Raw genomic sequence first — 18,825 nt, 5'->3', positions numbered from 1 at the left:
TACATTGCTCGTATGAAAAATGCCTTATGCTTGCGTTATTTTAGGTTGTTCGAATCGATCAAACTGTGAAACTGATAAAAGTTTCTTCAGGGTTCCCCGTGAACTAATAAAAAAGGGTGAATGAACACAGGATTTCACAAAAAGACGTTGAGGAAGGTGGCTTTTGAACCTCTGACTGAAATCGAAGGGAGCCGAGTCGAAGCATGCTCGAGTTTGCAGTGATCACTTGGTGAAAGGTTTGTATCTCCCTCTCAGCTGTCCTTAGTGTTTTCCAATTACTTTTCTTGCTATGTATCATTATTTTATGGTACCTTTTTAAGTCACAAAGCGCTAAAGTCCCCAGCTGTTTCTTTGTTTACTCCTCACAAAGTCCATATGCATGAAGGTCACGACAAAATTCTTACCCAGCCATGCAGTTACAATGCGCCGTGATCACTTCATCTTGTTTAACTAAGATCCAGATCTTTAAAGGGGTTTCTGATGATCTTTGTGAATGATTTACCTGAGAGATAAGAGCCAACACAAGTGAGAATCAAGCAAACTGTTGTTTGTTTACACTTCAACTTGTAGCGCGTCGTTGTAAAGACGCGAACAAAAAGCTTAAAGGGGAACTGAAGTCATTTTTAAACTTGCTTTATTTTTTTCATTAACGTGTTATTCAATTACGTTTTTGGTTTTATTAACCTTATATTGTGACTCGTATTGGCATATTATATTACACTTATCAGCCTTTTCGGTTTTTAGCCATGTTGAATGTAGTTCGTTTGGTCCACAGCAGGCGTCGCTTATCCGCGCGATCTTCACAAGACTTGTGCAAGACTTCAAACGTGAAGTGTCAGCGCCGCCATTTTGAAAACTGTTTACACAGCGGCCAGATCGCCATATCATTCCGATTTAGATTAATTTCGAGATTTGCCAGCTTCATCAGTGATGGAGATTATTCCATACGACTTCGAACCAGGGCGGCACGGTGGTGTAGTGGTTAGCGCTGTCGCCTCACAGCAAGAAGGTCCTGGGTTCGAGCCCCGGGGCCGGCGAGGGCCTTTCTGTGTGGAGTTTGCATGTTCTCCCCGTGTCCGCGTGGGTTTCCTCCGGGTGCTCCGGTTTCCCCCACAGTCCAAAGACATGCAGGTTAGGTTGACTGGTGACTCTAAATTGACCGTAGGTGTGAGTGTGAATGGTTGTCTGTGTCGGCCCTGTGATGACCTGGCGACTTGTCCGGGGTGTACCCCGCCTTTCGCCCGTGGTCAGCTGGGATAGGCTCCAGCTTGCCTGCGACCCTGTAGAAGGATAAAGCGGCTAGAGATAATGAGATGAGACTTCGAACCAACGTGGAGTAGAGAAGAGTTGGAAAGACGACAGGATAAGGACTAGTCGATCACGCTGGTATTTACGTCATTACTGTCGCACAATTAAAACATGCCAGATCAGGTGGCTGGTGGGTTTTCAAAATAATAAATACATGCATGTATTTTTGTGATAAAATACATATTATACTGAGCGCATTTCCCACATAATCCTCACTCAGGTTTCAGACAGCACTACAAAATGGCATCCCCACTATATAGTGCCCTATATAGCGAGTAGGGAACGATTTCGGACGCAGGGAAAACTTCTGGCTTGATTACATCTGCATTCAAAGGAGGGCGCGTGCGTCTTTTGACAACGTTGGTGGATGTTGGTCACTTTGATTTCTGCTGTACGTTTTACTTCGTCCTACGAAGTCTCGCACAGGTCTCAGCGAATCGCACTTATGGCATAGATACGGCATACATAGCATATTTCAAACACTCATAACTTGCTATAGCAGTGACAAAATAGCTGTCAGAAATGCATTCCTATATTTTATAAAATGAGATAAAGAGAATTTTGATAAAAAATTAGCCTTCAGTTCCCCTTTAAAAAAAAATACTTACATGGGCAAAAACAATACAGGATTCATTCAGCAGCAACTTGATACCGAGGTCCTTTACCCAGCCACATACAAAAAAGTTGTAAGCCTCCATACTCTTCCACGCTTTCATCTGTTTTGCGGTGTAGAAGGATGTCTGTAACACCAGATAGTTCGAGATGTCAGGGAACTTGACTGAAGGGTAGTTTTCGAGATCGTATGACAAATCCTTCTTTCCCAGACTGTAGGGGTCGATTCCATTGCACATAGCAATCTTTTGAATATATCTAAAGGGAGCAGTGGCTTCTAGATTACGAGCGTACTCTGATAAGTTATCGCTAGTTGTTTGCACTACGGCATCTGTTTAGACCACCAGCTATTTCACTTCTGGTAAAACCGCTAAGAAAAGTCACGTGACTGAAACCCAGCAATACGAGTCTTTCGTTATCATTCCTACAACACTGGTGATCAAAATTGGACATACAGCCATCAAAATGAAATCATTTATTCTATGATCCATTTGAGGCTTGAACTAATATGATACAGTATGTTGAATTGACCTGGTTATAGATAATCCCATTTAGATCAATGTTCCTTATCCTTGTTCAATTTCAAATAAATCTTACATACAGCAAAGAACTTTTACACAGAAAGACATACAATTCCTCAGTGACACCAAAAATTTCAAGATGATTCAAAATGATTATTCATTGACATGAAACAGTGAAAAAAAGCAGATGTCATCATCATCATCATCATCATCATCAATCCTACACTGATGTTACGTAAATAAAATAAAAAAAATACACAAAACATTTATTCATCCACTGTCTTCTTATATGGAAGGAACAGGCAGGTTATAGAAGAGGAAGAGGAACAATAGATCAAATCTTCATCTTGCGGAATATCTTAGAACAGGTGAATGAATGGCAAGCAACCCTATGAACTTCCTAGACTTTGAGAAGGCTTTTGAGTCTATCCATCGTGAAAGCTTGTGGGTAATCATGCAGAAATATGGAATCCCTTAGAAGATTGTGTGAATAGTGTAACTGTTCTATGAAGATTTTAAGTGCACCGTAGAAGATCAGAGGGAAACGGGAGAGTGGTTTGACATAAAGACCGGAGTCAAACAAGGCTGCAACACGTCAGGATTTTTGTTCTTGATTATAATGGACTGGGTAATGAGAAGAACTGTCAGTCAAGCTGAGAACGGTATAAGGTGGAAGTTTACATCAAAGCTTGACGATTTGGATTTTGCTGACGACATAGTTCTGCTCTCCTCTACTAAGCAACATACAGTGGTGCTTGAAAGTTTGTGAACCCTTTAGAATTTTCTATATTTCTGCATAAATATGACCTAAAACATCATCAGATTTTCACACAAGTCCTAAAAGTAGATAAAGAGAACCCAGTTAAACAAAGGAGACAAAAATATTATACTTGGTCATTTATTTATTGAAGAAAATGATCCAATATTACATATCTGTGAGTGGCAAAAGTATGTGAACCTCTAGGATTAGCAGTTAATTTGAAGGTGAAATTAGAGTTAGGTGTTTCCAATCAATGGGATGACAATCAGGTGTGACTGGGCACCCTGTTTTATTTAAAGAACAGGGATCTATCAAAGTCTGATCTTCACAACACATGTTTGTGGAAGTGTATCATGGCACGAACAAAGGAGATTTCTGAGGACCTCAGAAAAGGCATTGCTGTTGCTCATCAGGCTGGAAAAGGTTACAGAACCATCTCTAAAGAGTTTGGACTCCACCAATCCACAGTCAGACAGATTGTGTACAAATGGAGGAAATTCAACACCATTGTTACTCCCCAGGAGTGGTCAACCAACAAAGATCACTCCAAGAGCAAGGCGTGTAATAGTCGGCAAGGTCACTAAGGACCCCAGGGTAACTTCTAAGCAACTGAAGGCCTCTCTCACATTGGCTAATGTTAATGTTCATGAGTCTACCATCAGGAGAACACTGAACAACAATGGTGTGCATGGCAGGGTTGCAAGGAGAAAGCCACTGCTTTTCAAAAAGAACACTGCTGCTCATCTGCAGTTTGCTAAAGATCACGTGGACAAGCCAGAAGGCTATTGGAAAAATGTTTTGTGGACAGATGAGACCAAAATAGAACTTTTTGGTTTAAATGAGAAGCGTTATGTTTGGAGAAGGAAAAGACTGCATTCCAGCATAAGAACCTTATCTCAACTGTGAAACATGGTGGTGGCAGTATCATGGTTTGGGCCTGTTTTGCTGCATCTGGGCCAGGACGGCTTGCCATCATTGATGGAACAATGAATTCTGAATTATACCAGCCAATTCTAAAGGAAAATGTCAGGACATCTGTCCATGAACTGAATCTCAAGAGAAAGTGGGTCATGCAGCAAAACAATGACCCTAAGCACACAAGTCATTCTACCAAAGAATGGTTAAAGAAGAATAAAGTTAATGTTTTGGAATGGCCAAGTTAAAGTCCTGACCTTAATCCAATCGAAATGTTGTGGAAGGACCTGAAGCGAGCAGTTCATGTGAGGAAACCCACCAACATCCCAGAGTTGAAGCTGTTTTGTACAGAGGAATGGGCTAAAATTCCTCCAAGCCGGTGTGCAGGACTGATCAACAGTTACCGGAAATGTTTACTTGCAGTTATTGCTGCACAAGGGGGTCACACCAGATACTGAAAGCAAAGGTTCACATACTTTTGCCACTCACAGATATGTAATATTGGATCATTTTCCTCAATAAATAAATGACCAAGTATAATATTTTGTCTCATTTGTTTAACTGGGTTCTCTTTATCTACTTTTAGGACTTGTGTGAAAATCTGATGATGTTTTAGGTCATATTTATGCAGAAATATAGAAAATTCTAAAGGGTTCACAAACTTTCAAGCACCACTGTATTCAAGAAAAAAAAACAATGAAATTGGATGAAGAAGCCAGAAGGTTGGGACTCAAGATCAGTCTGGAAAAGATGAAAGAGTTGAGAATAAATGCAAAGAATCAGGAAAAGGTAACAATCGGCGAGCAGGATATTGAGGATGTTGATGAGTTCACATATTTGGGCGCTAAAGTTTGTAAAGAAGGAGGTGGAATGAAGGATCTCGGAAACAGATTTTCAAAAGCAAGAGTGGCATTTGTCAGACTGAAGAGAACTTGGAGCTCTAACAACGTCTCTAGAAAAACAAAGTTAAGGCTGTATAAGACGCTTGCGTTGCCCATCTTGCTGTATGGATACGAAACATGGAAGATGAATAAAGGAGACAATAGGGGAGTTAATCTTTTTAACAACAAAGGTTTGAGAAGGATCCTCCACATCTGTTGGCAAGATCACATATGTAAAGATGAATTATTAGAGAGAGCAAGCATGAGCAAAGAGGTGAAACTTCGCAGATGGAAGATGATTGGCCATATTCTCAGACAAGATTGTGACAATGATTGTAATGTGGCAATGACCTGGGCACTGGAAGGAAAAAGGAAAAAAGGAAAACCAAAAACAACATGGAGACGGACAGGGGAGAGATGTGTAGAGAACATGGGAAGAGGTGCGGGCTGTGGTGGCCGACAGGAAGAGGTGGAAGAGCTTTGTGGAGGCCCCATGTGCCACGAGGCATGAGGAGGATAGGTAAAAGGTAACGGGTAACTTCTTATACACCGCTCAGCCATAAAATTAAACACTGACAGGTGAAGTGAATAACATTTGATTATCTCATTACAGTGGCACCTGTCAATGGGTCGGATATATTAGGCAGCAAGAGAACTGTCAGTTCTCTAAATTGATGTGTTGGAAGCAGGAAAAATGGGCAAGCGTAAGGATCTGAGTGACTTTGATACGGGCCAAATTGTGATGGCGAGATGACTGGGTCTGAGCATCTCCAAAATGGCACATCTTGTGGGGCGTTCCTGGTATGCAGTGGTTAATACCTACCAAAAGTGGTCCAAGGAAGGACCCGGTGACAGGGTCATGGGTATCGATAGCTCATTGATTTGCATGGGGCACCAAGACTGGCCCATACAGAGGGGAAAATAAGTATTGAACGCGTCAACATTTTTCTCAGTAAATATATTTCTGATGGGGCTATTGACATGAAATTTTCACCAGATGTCGGTAACAACTCAAGTAATTCACACATACAAAGAAATCAAAACATATATGTCCATAAATTAAGTGTAATAAAGTGGAATGACCCAGGGAATAAGTATTGAACACGCTTACTGAACTTTATTGAATACTTAGTAGAAAAGCCTTTGTTGGTAATGACAGCTTAAATACGCCTCCTGTATGGAGAAACTAGTCGCGTGCATTGCTCAGATGTGATTTTGGCCCATTCTTCCACACAAACTGTCTTTAAATATTGAAGGTTTCGGAGGCCTCTCCTATGAACTCTGATCTTCAGTTCTTTCCACAGATTTTCAATTGGATTCAAGTCAGGTGATTGACTGGGCCATTCTAACAGCTTTATTTTCTTTCTCTGAAACCAAATGAGAGTTTCCTTGGCTGTGTGTTTGGGATCGTTGTCTTGCTGAAATGTCCACCCTTGTTTCATCTTCAGCATCCTGGCAGATGGCAGCAGATTCTTATCAAGAATGTCTCGGTACATTTCTCCATTCATCCTTCCTTCAATTGTATGAAGTCTGCCAGTATCATATGCTGAAAAACAGCCCCACACCATGATGTTCCCACCTCCAAACTTCACTGTTGGTATGGTGTTTTTGCGGTGATGTGCAGTCCCATTTCTCCTCCAGACATGGTGTGTGCTATGACATCCAAAGAGTTCAATTTCGGTCTCATCTTACCAGACTATATTCTCCCAGTATTTCATAGGCTTGTCCAAACGTTGTTCAGCAAACTTTTGAACGTGCTTCAACGTGCTTTTTCTTCAGCAATGGAGGCTTGCGCAGTGAGCGTGCAGAGAGGCCATGGTGGTTGAGTGCATTACTTATTGTGTTCTTTGAAACAACTGTACCTGCTAATTCCAGGTCTTTCTGAAACTCTTCTCGAGTGGCCCTTGGCTCTTGGACAACTCTTCTGATTATTCTTTTGACTTCTCTGTCAGAAATTTTGCGGGGAGCACTTGGTCGTAGCCAGTTTATAGTGAAATGATGTTCTTTCCACTTTCGGATAATGACCCCAACAGTGCTCACTAGAACATTCAGAAGTTTAGAAATACGTCTGTAACCAGTGCCATCAGTATGTTGTGCAACAGTAAAGTTGCAAAGGTCTTGAGCGAGCTCTTTGCTTTTACCCATCATGAGATGCTTCTTGTGTGACACCTTGGTAATGAGAAACCTTTTTATAGGCCAAGGCCATCAATTAGGACTAAACCAGCTAATATTAATTTGCACTGATAGGGGGCAGGACTGCTTTCTAAATACTGACAGATTTCAGCTGGTTTCTTGGCTTTCTATGCCTTTTTGCACCTCCTTTTCTTCATGTGTTCAATACTTATTCCCAGTGTCATTTCACTTCATTACACTTAATTTATGGACATATATGTTTTAATTTCACCGCATGTATGAATTACTTGGGTTATCATCGACATCTGCTGAAAATTTCATGTCAATAGCCCCATTGGAAATATATTTACTGAGAAAAATGTTGACGTGTTCAATACTTATTTCCCCCACTGTATGGTCCAATCCCACAGAAGAGCTACTGTAGCACAAACTATTGAAAAAGTTAATGCTGACTAAAACAGAAAGGTTTGTATTTTGCTTATTGAGACTCAAATGAATGAATTTTGTGTTTAAATGTAATGGTGTGTTTTTATAGTTTTGACAAAATGCTTTTCACATCTGCTTTTTGTGTGAAAGGAAGCAAAATGCATTCACTGTTTTGCATCATGCATGGGAGTTCCCAGAAATATGTTCCCTATTTTGAGAACATGAACTATGTTTCAGGAATTGTGTGCCACATTATTTGGAAAAAATAAATACATTTGTTCCATTATAATGCACACGTTTTTCATTATATGCTGCTAAGGCTGTGAATGATTGACATAAACACTGTCGTTATTCAGATTCAGTTATCATGTTGAACATTTGACTCAGCTGAAAATGGAAACCATGCAAGTCATATATTCTTGGAATGCTTATTATTGCTGTATCAAAAATGTATTATATCAATATACCACCATATTGTATCATCCTGAATTTTGATTTTGTGTATCATTACACCCCAGTTATCAGGTATTATTGTTATAGCTTTACTGATTGATTAAGACTTGATATAAAAATTCTATTGGATACAAATTATGCCACCCTAACATCTTTTTCATGTCCCAATCTAAAGCCCAAGCATAAGTAATGTGAACATGACACAGACTGTTTTGAAGCTTTAAACACATGGGACTGGTTTGTGTTCTGTGTCTGGAAAGTTCAGGAATGTAAAACACGAATGGGTTAAAAAAAAAAAAAAGATGGCATAGATTTGCCTAATACGCTTAATATTTGAAAAGTTGCATTATAGTCACGACAATCTGTGATCCTGTGTGAAGTTGTAAAGGATTTACACTACAAAAATCTGAACAAGCCCAGTCATAAAATCACATCCACACACATGGAGAGAAAAGCTGATGTCTCAACCACCTGTTGTATTGTCAAGGGACCAAGGCAGGCTTTTGCTGTGTCTCCAGCACTGGTTTGTTTTGTAGATGCCTGCAGCCCTTATGGTTGGCTTCGTCCTGATAGAACACTTCTACAAAGCACAATGTGTGTGTAAAGTTGTGAAACTAGTGTCATAAAGAATATCATGATGTGATGATGCTTTTGATATACACGCACGCGCGCGCATGTGTGTGTGTAGATTCACACTCACCTGGTTGATGTGTTTGAGTTTGTCAATGATCTGGCTGATGACAGGCTCGGGGTGCTTGTGTTTGGTATCTGATCCATGAGGGTGGTTCCTCCTCGGCCCTGGGACTGAAAACCTTTTCAAACACAACAAAGTCATCAGGCTAGGTGCATACACTCAGGGATCATCCAAGCCAGTTAGTTTATTTCTCAAATTACAAAAAAATATAACTGAAATCTGCTATAAGCATGTAAACTGAAGTTTAGTTATGAGTAAAACTGGACTATACTGCCATCTAGAGGTGAAATAAACAAAAAGGCTCCAGTAATTTAATAATTTGATTTAAAAATATTTTAGTATAAAATCTAAATTAAGAGTACTCTAAGTGAGTAAATTAAGTATTTTTAAAAAATCAGTGAGACAGGAAGTTAGAGCTCTCGAACCCAAAAGAATGATCTATAAATAATCAACGTAGCAACACAACTGAATCATAAAATCTATATACAGTTCTATCAATATTTCTGGAATTAATTTGTATAGGATGTGCTTAAAATCTTCATGTGGGTTAGTGTGTGTGTGTGTGTGTGTGTGTGTGTGTGTGTGTGTGTGTGTGTGTGTGTGTGTGTAAAAGGCATGCTTCTCTCTCTCTCTCTCTCTCTCTCTCTCTCTCTCTCTCTCTCTCTCAGAGGACAAGTGAAACTCGTGTTCCAATAAATTACTCCCTATTAAAATATAATTAGTGTACTAGAGACTTGCTAGGAGAAATATTGAGGGACACGGAAGCACCGAGTGACAGCCACAAATCCCACTCTGACACACAACTTACGCTTGCTCCAACACTACTCTGTCAACCTTACAACTCCATTACAATCAATAACACGTTCCGGAACCTGTTTGATTGTGGTACACTGTGAGCATCACCCACAGACTGTGAATTTTCATCAGCGCCAACCATAAAGTAGATAAATAAGACTTACCATTACATCACACAAATGCAAATGATTCATTAAAAAATTATCAGAGAGAGAGAGAGAGAGAGAGAGAGAAGCAAAGATATGAGATCATGGGCAATTCTTAGCAATGACATAACCCATCATCATTCACAGTCTCATCGACTCTATGCCCTGTTTCTTCATTAATTCAAATTACATTTGCATACTTATTTATTCTCCTTAACAGCCTTGATGGCAGCCCACCTTCCGCACTTAATTACCACTTTAATAATATATACATATTCCAGAAGGAAGAGATATGTAGATAGAAAAAGTGAACACAGAGGGAGAGAGAGAGAGAGAGAGAGAGAGAGAGAATATATGGGTACCCAGAGTTTCCAAGTGTTCAGTGGCCAAGTTGAATGGTTATGATCTCAAGATAAATCAATTTTAATTGAGTACATTTGCGTAAAGATTAATTAAAAGGCGTCTCTTCAGTATAAGAACATGTGGTTGTCCTAGTAAAATTCAGATGCTAGCATCCAGTGATACTTAGATAATTCTAAATCTGGCAAATTAACATAACATTAAAGGAACACACAACAAATCGATAAGAAGCGCAGTATTTTGGAAAAGCAGCATCATCTCACCACTCACAGATACCTTAACTTTTTAATCCATTGGCTTACACACTGAGAAAACCCTCCCAATGACACACTTTGAAGATGGAATACACTTTTAAAAAACCTACAGTCACTTTGGAGGTGAATATTTGTAGGCAGGATTTCTGCAGGGCGGCAAGGTGGTGTAGTGGTTAGCGCTGTCGCCTCACAGCAAGAAGGTCCGGGTTCGAGCCCCGTGGCCGGCGAAGGGCCTTTCTGTGCGGAGTTTGCATGTTCTCCCCGTGTCCGTGTGGGTTTCCTCCGGGTGCTCCGGTTTCCCCCACAGTCCAAAGACATGCAGGTTAGGTTAACTGGTGACTCTAAATTGACCGTAGGTGTGAGTGTGAATGGTTGTCTGTGTCTATGTGTCAGCCCTGTGATGACCTGGCGACTTGTCCAGGGTGTACCCCGCCTTTCGCCCGTAGTCAGCTGGGATAGGCTCCAGCTTGCCTGCAACCCTGTAGAACAGGATAAAGTGGCTAGAGATAGTGAGATGAGATGAGGATTTCTGCATTTTTTTTTCTGCCACCTGTGTCACTTAGCTAAGGCAGAATGAAGTCAGAGACTAAAATACTTAATTATTTGAAACTTGTATGAAAATGCAGACTCTTTAAAGCATACCGAAAGACTCCAAATTAAAATGTAGTAATAAACTTGTGTCGACATATGGATATACATATATAATTAATTATATGATATAGTCATAGAGAATTGATATCTGAATAGTTGAAGTAATAAGTAATATACAGTATATATATATATATATATATATATATATATAGAGGGCGGCACGGTGGTGTAGTGGTTAGCGCTGTCGCCTCACAGCAAGAAGGTCCTGGGTTCGAGCCCCGGGGCCGGCGAGGGCCCTTCTGTGTGGAGTTTGCATGTTCTCCCCGTGTCCGCGTGGGTTTCCTCCGGGTGCTCCGGTTTCCCCCACAGTCCAAAGACATGCAGGTTAGGTTAACTGGTGACTCTAAATTGACCGTAGGTGTGAATGTGAGTGTGAATGGTTGTCTGTGTCTATGTGTCAGCCCTGTGATGACCTGGCGACTTGTCCAGGGTGTACCCCGCCTTTCGCCCGTAGTCAGCTGGGATAGGCTCCAGCTTGCCTGCGACCCTGTAGAAGGATAAAGCGGCTAGAGATAATGAGATTATATATATATATATATATATATATATGGGGAGGCACAGTGGTGTAGTGGTTAGCGCTGTCGCCTCACAGCAAGAAGGTCCGGGTTCGAGCCCCGTGGGCGGCGAGGGCCTTTCTGTGCAGAGTTTGCATGTTCTCCCCGTGTCCGCGTGGGTTTCCTCCGGGTGCTCCAGTTTCCCCCACAGTCCAAAGACATGCAGGTTAGGTTAACTGGTGACTCTAAATTGACCGTAGGTGTGAATGTGAGTGTGAATGGTTGTCTGTGTCTATGTGTCGGCCCTGTGATGACCTGGCGACTTGTCCAGGGTGTACCCCGCCTTTCGCCCGTAGTCAGCTGGGATAGGCTCCAGCTTGCCTGCGACCCTGTAGAACAGGATAAAGTGGCTACAGATAATGATATTATATATATATGTGTGTGTGTGTGTGTGTGTGTGGTGTGTAATATAATAATAAGATAATCAGTTTATATCGACTAAAGAAGAGGGGTGGGATTAAATAAGTTTTTACTTCAGCCCACTCCTTTTTGGACATGTAAACTCAAAACTGCTTAGTGCGTCCTTGTTTGTATTTTTGTTTTGTTTTCTTTTGTTTTGATTTTGATATATTATTATTACCTATATTATTTATGGTTTATTTTCTAATTTAGTGGCTTTTTACGTGTTCTTGTTGCAAATGCTGTTTTGCTTTTCTTGTTTTCTGCTTATTTATTCATTGTTTGTTTACATGTTCGAAATAAACTATCATCATCATCATCATCATCATCATCAAAATGTATCAAAAGATGCCTCAAACTCAAAGCTTATTAAAGCACTATTCATCTTCAAGCTTATTGTTTAGTAGTTATTTAGTAACTGTCTAATAACTAGAGCGGCGGCTACAATTATCGACACCTTAACGATCTTTTGGCCATCGCAAAAGTAGAAAAGACTTTCAGTATGTAAATTGCGCAAGAAGAATTACTCAAACTTCCACTAGAAAAAAAATGAGTTGATTCCCGATTACATAGTGTATCAGATCACGCAACACCGTTCCACAATTATCGATACCTTTGTCCACAGTTATCGACACCGTTCCATAATTATCGACATCCAGATGATCTCATCTCATCTCATTATCTCTAGCCGCTTTATCCTTCTACAGGGTCGCAGGCAAGCTGGAGCCTATCCCAGCTGACTACGGGCGAAAGGCGGGGTACACCCTGGACAAGTCGCCAGGTCATCACAGGGCTGACACATAGACACAGACAACCATTCACACTCACATTCACACCTACGGTCAATTTAGAGTCACCAGTTAACCTAACCTGCACGTCTTTGGACTGTGGGGGAAACCGGAGCATCCAGATGATTATTTATAAAAATAAAAAAAATCAGTATGTGGTATTAAGTTAACAAAACATAGTTTTTATTTCAAATTTGTTTTACATAGACTTATATTTAGTACAAAATATCTTTTATATAAATATATCGATGTCGGTGTTTACGTAAATGAGGAAATAATTCTAATGGTTGTAAACAAATGAACTGATAATGTTTAACCTGCGTCAGAAAATCTTTTTATTCCACTTCCTAAGTATTTTCGTAGATCACATTTTGTTAATCATTCGTTGTTTGTATTAATTTCTAGTTTTGTAGTTTAGCAATAAATGTCAACAGGCGATTGACATTGTAACCACATGAAAATCCAGGTCAAAGGTCGCATGTCATTCCTCGAACCAAAACTTTAGGTACCTTCTTGTTATGAATCAGAAAAAAAATTATTATAAATCACAGCACTTTAATTTTTTTTAAAGAACTTCATGTACTTCAACAATGTTACACAAAGATCGATCCATAACAGTTGTAAATGTCACTTAATTCCACAGGGTGTCGATAATGGTGGACACCGGTGAAAGTGATCACTATTATTGACACCTCACGTAACTTCTCAAACACGCGTTTAGATACAAAATGGCAACTGTCAAATGAAAGAGTAAGAAACAAAGTAGGTTTCGACAAGGAGATCATGAAATATCGGTGAATTTGATCAGTAAAAACATGTCCATGATCTTTCCACCATGCTTACCTTTGATGATGACGTCCGGGTTTTCCTCAAATTGCTGATCGTGCTAAAAAAATTCCATCTCAGGTAACGAGCTGTGTCATCAGACGACAAGATCAAAGGGCGGGGGGTGGGGGGTGTCTTCCGGCTGATTAATTAACCAATAATAACTGTTGTAACTGAAACTCACCTTTGTAAATTTGTTTACTGGTAAATCTGAAAAGGTGTCGATAATTGTAGCCGCCACTCTATTAATTATTCATATTCAGTGAAACTAACAACAAAGGTACAGTACCAGCCAAAAGTTTGGACACACCTTCTAATTCTATGGTTTGTCTTTTTATTTTTATTAATTAAAAGTCAATTCATGTCTTAAAGTAATGATGGATGTCGTTTCTCTTTACTTAGTTGAGCGGTTCTTGGCATAATATGGATTACTACAGTTGTGGAATAGGGCTATTTACTGCATTTTTATTATTTATTATTTACTGTTTGATCTCAAACACATTAAGAAGGCAAGAAATTGCACTAATTAACTTTTGACGAGGCACCTGTTAATCGAAAAGCATTCCAGGTGACTACCTCATGAAACTGGTTAAGATAATGCCAATAGTTTACAAAGCGTCATCAAGGTAAACGGTGGCTACTTTGAAAAATCTAAAATATAAGACATTTAACGCTTTTTGTTTAGCACATAATTCCACATGTTCCATGTGTTATTTCGTAGTTTTGATGTCTTCAGTATTGTTCTACAATGTAGAAAATAGTCTCATCTCATCTCATTATCTCTAGCCGCTTTGTACATGCATGAAGTAGTAAATACAAATACGAGGGTACTTCAAAAAGTTCTCGGCCTCACCCAGTACACATCACAGGAGAAAGATTATTCTTGCATTACTTTTCAACATAGTCTCCTTTAACTTCAATGCCCTTGGTCCACCGACGTTCAACCATCTCTATCCCTTTGCAGAAGGTGGTCACATCTTGAGCCCCCAGATACGCCTCAACAGCATGACTTCATCACCACTCTGAAAATGCACTGTTAGAAACAGGGGTGCAGTAAGAGACCATTTCTGTCCCCCAAGGTACAATCTACACTAAATGTACCCCCTATGGCTCATTATTAGACATCAAGGTCTAATGTGTACCTTTTTAGGGCCAAAAACTTGCATATATGGACCCAAGCAATATATAAAGGGGACAAATAAGTGCCTTTGACCATACTGCCCCAGTGACAAGCCATTGTACCCCTAAAGGTACAATAATATACTTTATTTTCTGAGTGTGTGTCAACCACACAAGTGGGATTTCAGTTTGGAAAGTAGACAGGAGTCAGACGGTGCCAGGTCGGGTGAGTAAGGTGCATGGGGCAACAGTTCAAAGCCACACTCATCTGCTTTTGCCACTGCCGCCTGTGCTGTATGGACGGGCGCATTGTCCTGGAGCAACAGCATGCCAGCTCGAAGCTTTTTGCTCCTTTTTTTCTTTGATTGCTTCTTTCATTTGAGTTTTTGTGGCCAGTGATGTAAGGCTTTATAGTATACAGTTATGCCTCAAAATGGGAGTTACGCCCCTTGTTTCCCGGGTGAGGCCAAGAACTTTTTGAAGTACCCTCATAGATTTTTAAGAAATTACAGTCGCATGGTCTGTAATTTGCAACAGTTTATACAAACCAAGTCAACAAAAAAAAGCTATGAATTAAAGTCTAGCTCTAATATATAGTCAATTCCATGAATAAAAAAAGAATCTCAATTGCAAAATATTTTTAGCCTCGACATACAAGCACATAAAAGTTTTCTTAAATAGTGCAGTTTTTCCCTTTAAAAAAACTAGTTAAAAAATATCTGTAAATAACCGTTTAGTAAGCCACCTCTACAGAACACTGTACTGAGCCTCACACATACTAGTTGTGGAAGAATCTTAGACACTTCAAACATGCAGAATAATTCAAGATCCTTTACACTGTTAAGTTGGTAATTGCATTTTTACAAATCAGTCCACAGATTTCCAAATGGAGATGGCTGCTGAGATGGCTGTGGCAAAACATTAATGGCTTAACTGTGTTGTTTCAGTGTTTATGTATTGTTAGATACATTACATCTCATCTCATCATCTCTAGCCGCTTTATCCTTCTACAGGGTCGCAGGCAAGCTGGAGCCTATCCCAGCTGACTACGGGTGAGAGGCGGGGTACACCCTGGACAAGTCGCCAGGTCATCACAGGGCTGACACATAGACACAGACAACCATTCACACCCACATTCACACCTACGGTCAATTTAGAGTCACCAGTTAACCTAACCTGCATGTCTTTGGACTGTGGGGGAAACCGGAGCACCCGGAGGAAACCCACGCAGACACGGGGAGAACATGCAAACTCCACACAGAAAGGCCCTCGCCGGCCACGGGGCTTGAACCCGGACCTTCTTGCTGTGAGGTGACAGCGCTAACCACTACACCACCGTGCCGCCCCTAGATACATTACATGATTTGTGCAATTCAACAACTTTCTGTCTCTTCTGCATTGAAAACTCTGGTTTTCTCCATCATCACGGTTATGTAAAGTCATATTTGGACAAGTGCAACAACGGAGATTCTGGAAACTGAGCACTTAAAGAATCAAGACTGTTAATTTGATATAACATTTATCTTATATATTCCTGAGAGGTGGCAGCACGGTGGTGTAGTGGTTAGCGCTGTCGCCTCACAGCAAGAAGGTCGCGGGTTCGAGCCCTGTGGCCGGCGAGGGCCTTTCTGTGTGGAGTTTGCATGTTGTCCGCGTGGGTTTCCTCCGGGTGCTCCGGTTTCCCCCCACAGTCCAAAGACATGCAGGTTAGGTTAACTGGTGACTCTAAATTGAGCGTAGGTGTGAATATGAGTGTGAATGGTTGTCTGTGTCTATGTGTCAGCCCTGTGATGACCTGGTGACTAGTCCAGGGTGTACCCCCACCTTTCGCCCGTAGTCAGCTGGGATAGGCTCCAGCTCGCCTGCGACCCTGTAGAACAGGATAAAGCGGCTAGAGATAATGAGATGAATGAGATTCCTGAGAGGTGCTAATACATTTACTACATTTCTGAGAGAAAATACTATCCAAAGACAGTCTTATAAGAATGATTATTGTTAGAGAAAAGTGAAATATACTCTCAGGAAATGTAGAACATTTCAGGCGTTGTTACTATAAAAGAACCCTTAAAGGTTTTATGTAAAAACCCTATAACAGTTTCCCCCCCCAATAAGAGTTGAAAGAACCGTTTTTATAAGCCTTAATTATCCAATAAACCTGTTAACGTCTGACTGTTCAAATGGAAAGTGCCAATAATTCTGAAGTTGACTCTACTCCTAGCAAATTATAATCTCATCACAGATGTCATTTCCATGCATCTGCACATTATTTCCTACAGCTATATAGACCTCTTGTGTCTCCCTGTGTCTGGTTCTAATTATCTCTGGAAGGTGACCGCTGACATTCTCTGGCTGCTCCAAAGTCTTGCTGCTTATCAGCCTACAGTGATTGAGCTCTGCTGGTGCTTTCGACTCTCCTCATTGTCACATCTCAAATCTGAAGCACCTGAGCGAGCAGCTTAGCCACATAATGCCACAGATACCATGTCCACCGGCCGCTACAGCAGCATGAACCAAATGAGGTTGTAGACAGACATCTACGGATAAATAGATTCCAAGCAAACTCTTAAACTTATAATGGCATAATGACATTTGCACTCTAAGGTACACAGAAATGCTCATGTTGCGAGCACGGACCAGAGTTGTACATGAAGCTCATTTTTTAACGGCACAGATAAAGAAATGTAGTCTGCGTTGCTAAGAGGCCTGTGTTATCCTGGCTCAGATCAAAAATGAGACAAATTGATGGAAGATGGAGTTGCAGAGACACGAGGCAAAGTGAAATACGGCAAACTCCAAATTAGGTTCCACCGGGCGAGTGGAGAGCCAGCAGAGGCACTGAATTCAATCGAAGGAGCAATTAAGCAAGCAGAGAGTAGCAACAGCTTCGATGACATTAATAACCCTTCACATAGCCTGTCTCAAGATTTACACCCCAAAGCCTGTCAAGCGAGGGATGGAGTGTGCAGAGCTCATCACTTCTCAACAAACACAACCTTCAATTCACCTCCCTCCACTCTCTCTTCCTCAGGCACACATCATCACTTAAGTGACTTGCCTCCCATACAAACCATACCTCAGCATTATAATACAAACAGCAACATATAATATATGTTTCTTTAGGAGATTATGGAATGGGAATTCCTTGGAAGAAATGTAGGAGGATAAATGCAATTCATAGTGCTACAAACAGATGAAATGATGCATGAAAACATATGCATGACACCATAATGAGCTAAACTAAAATGAATAATGCATTCGTATAGAGGTCATGTGTACTCTGGCACTGCTGTTGTTTACTCACTTGTCGGTCATCTCCTGCCCATTTCCAGCAGAGGGAGCCGTTGAGGGCCACTGGTTCACGGCTACACAGAGCCTCCCCAAGATTAGCATAGAAGCCCTTCAGACTCTGCATAAACTCTCTGAAAATACAAATTAAAGAAAAAAAAGTACAGAACTATGAAAAAGGTGATGGTTTAAACAGGAATATCAATTAGTTGTGAGAATTAAAAGGAGCTGAAGGGGGAGGGGAGCCAGTGAAATCATATCTCCTCCAGTTCCTTGTGTTTCCAGTAAGAATAAGTTGATTTGTAGTGTTTTGATGGTAAATGGACATTGAGGATCAGAATGCACAGCCTGCTGCGCTGGCCCAGCCTCACTCATATGTTCATTAGTGAGAGGGAGGGAGGAAGCACGCAAGATGGAGAAGGCAGAAGGCAGCTCAATGTCACTGTCACGGCAGGAGACAAAGCCAGTGTTAATGAGCCCCTCTCTGTCAGCATCACCTCACACATACTACACACACACACACACACACACACACGTGCACGGATGAAACACTTTCTTAACTGCAGTACATACAGTGTCTTGCAAAATTATTTATCCCCCTTTGTGTTTGTCCTATTTTGTTGCATTACAAGCTGGAATTAAAATGGATTTGGGGGGGGGGGGGGGGGGGGGGGGGGTTAACACCATTTGATTTACACAACATGCCTACCACTTTAAAGGTGAAAATTGTTGTCTTATTGTGACACGAACAATAATTAAGATGAAAAAAGAAACAGAAATCTGGAGTGTGCATAGGTATTCACCTCCGCAAGTCAATACTTTGTAGAGCCACCTTTTGCTGCCATTACAGCTGCAAGTCTCTTGGGGTATCTTAGCACATCTAGCCACTGGGATTTTTGCCCATTCCTCAAGGCAAAACTGCTCCAACTCCTTCAAGTTAGATGGG

At 40.8% G+C, this 18,825-nt stretch overlaps 1 protein-coding gene across 1 annotated transcript in view; it reads right to left on the bottom strand.

Moving 5' to 3' along the window:
* Positions 1–18,825, bottom strand: part of gpc3 (glypican 3) — a 277,143-nt gene that overhangs the window by 83,682 nt on the left and 174,636 nt on the right. The window contains 3 exon segments of the mRNA XM_060927818.1: positions 8,710–8,821; positions 17,896–17,918; positions 17,920–18,013. Of these exon segments, the coding sequence (XP_060783801.1) occupies positions 8,710–8,821; positions 17,896–17,918; positions 17,920–18,013 (229 nt within the window).

The sequence above is a fragment of the Neoarius graeffei genome, chromosome 8 (assembly GCF_027579695.1).
Source record: "Neoarius graeffei isolate fNeoGra1 chromosome 8, fNeoGra1.pri, whole genome shotgun sequence".
In the NCBI taxonomy this organism is placed as follows: Eukaryota; Metazoa; Chordata; class Actinopteri; order Siluriformes; family Ariidae; genus Neoarius; species Neoarius graeffei.
This window is presented reverse-complemented; position numbering and strand designations above follow the sequence as displayed.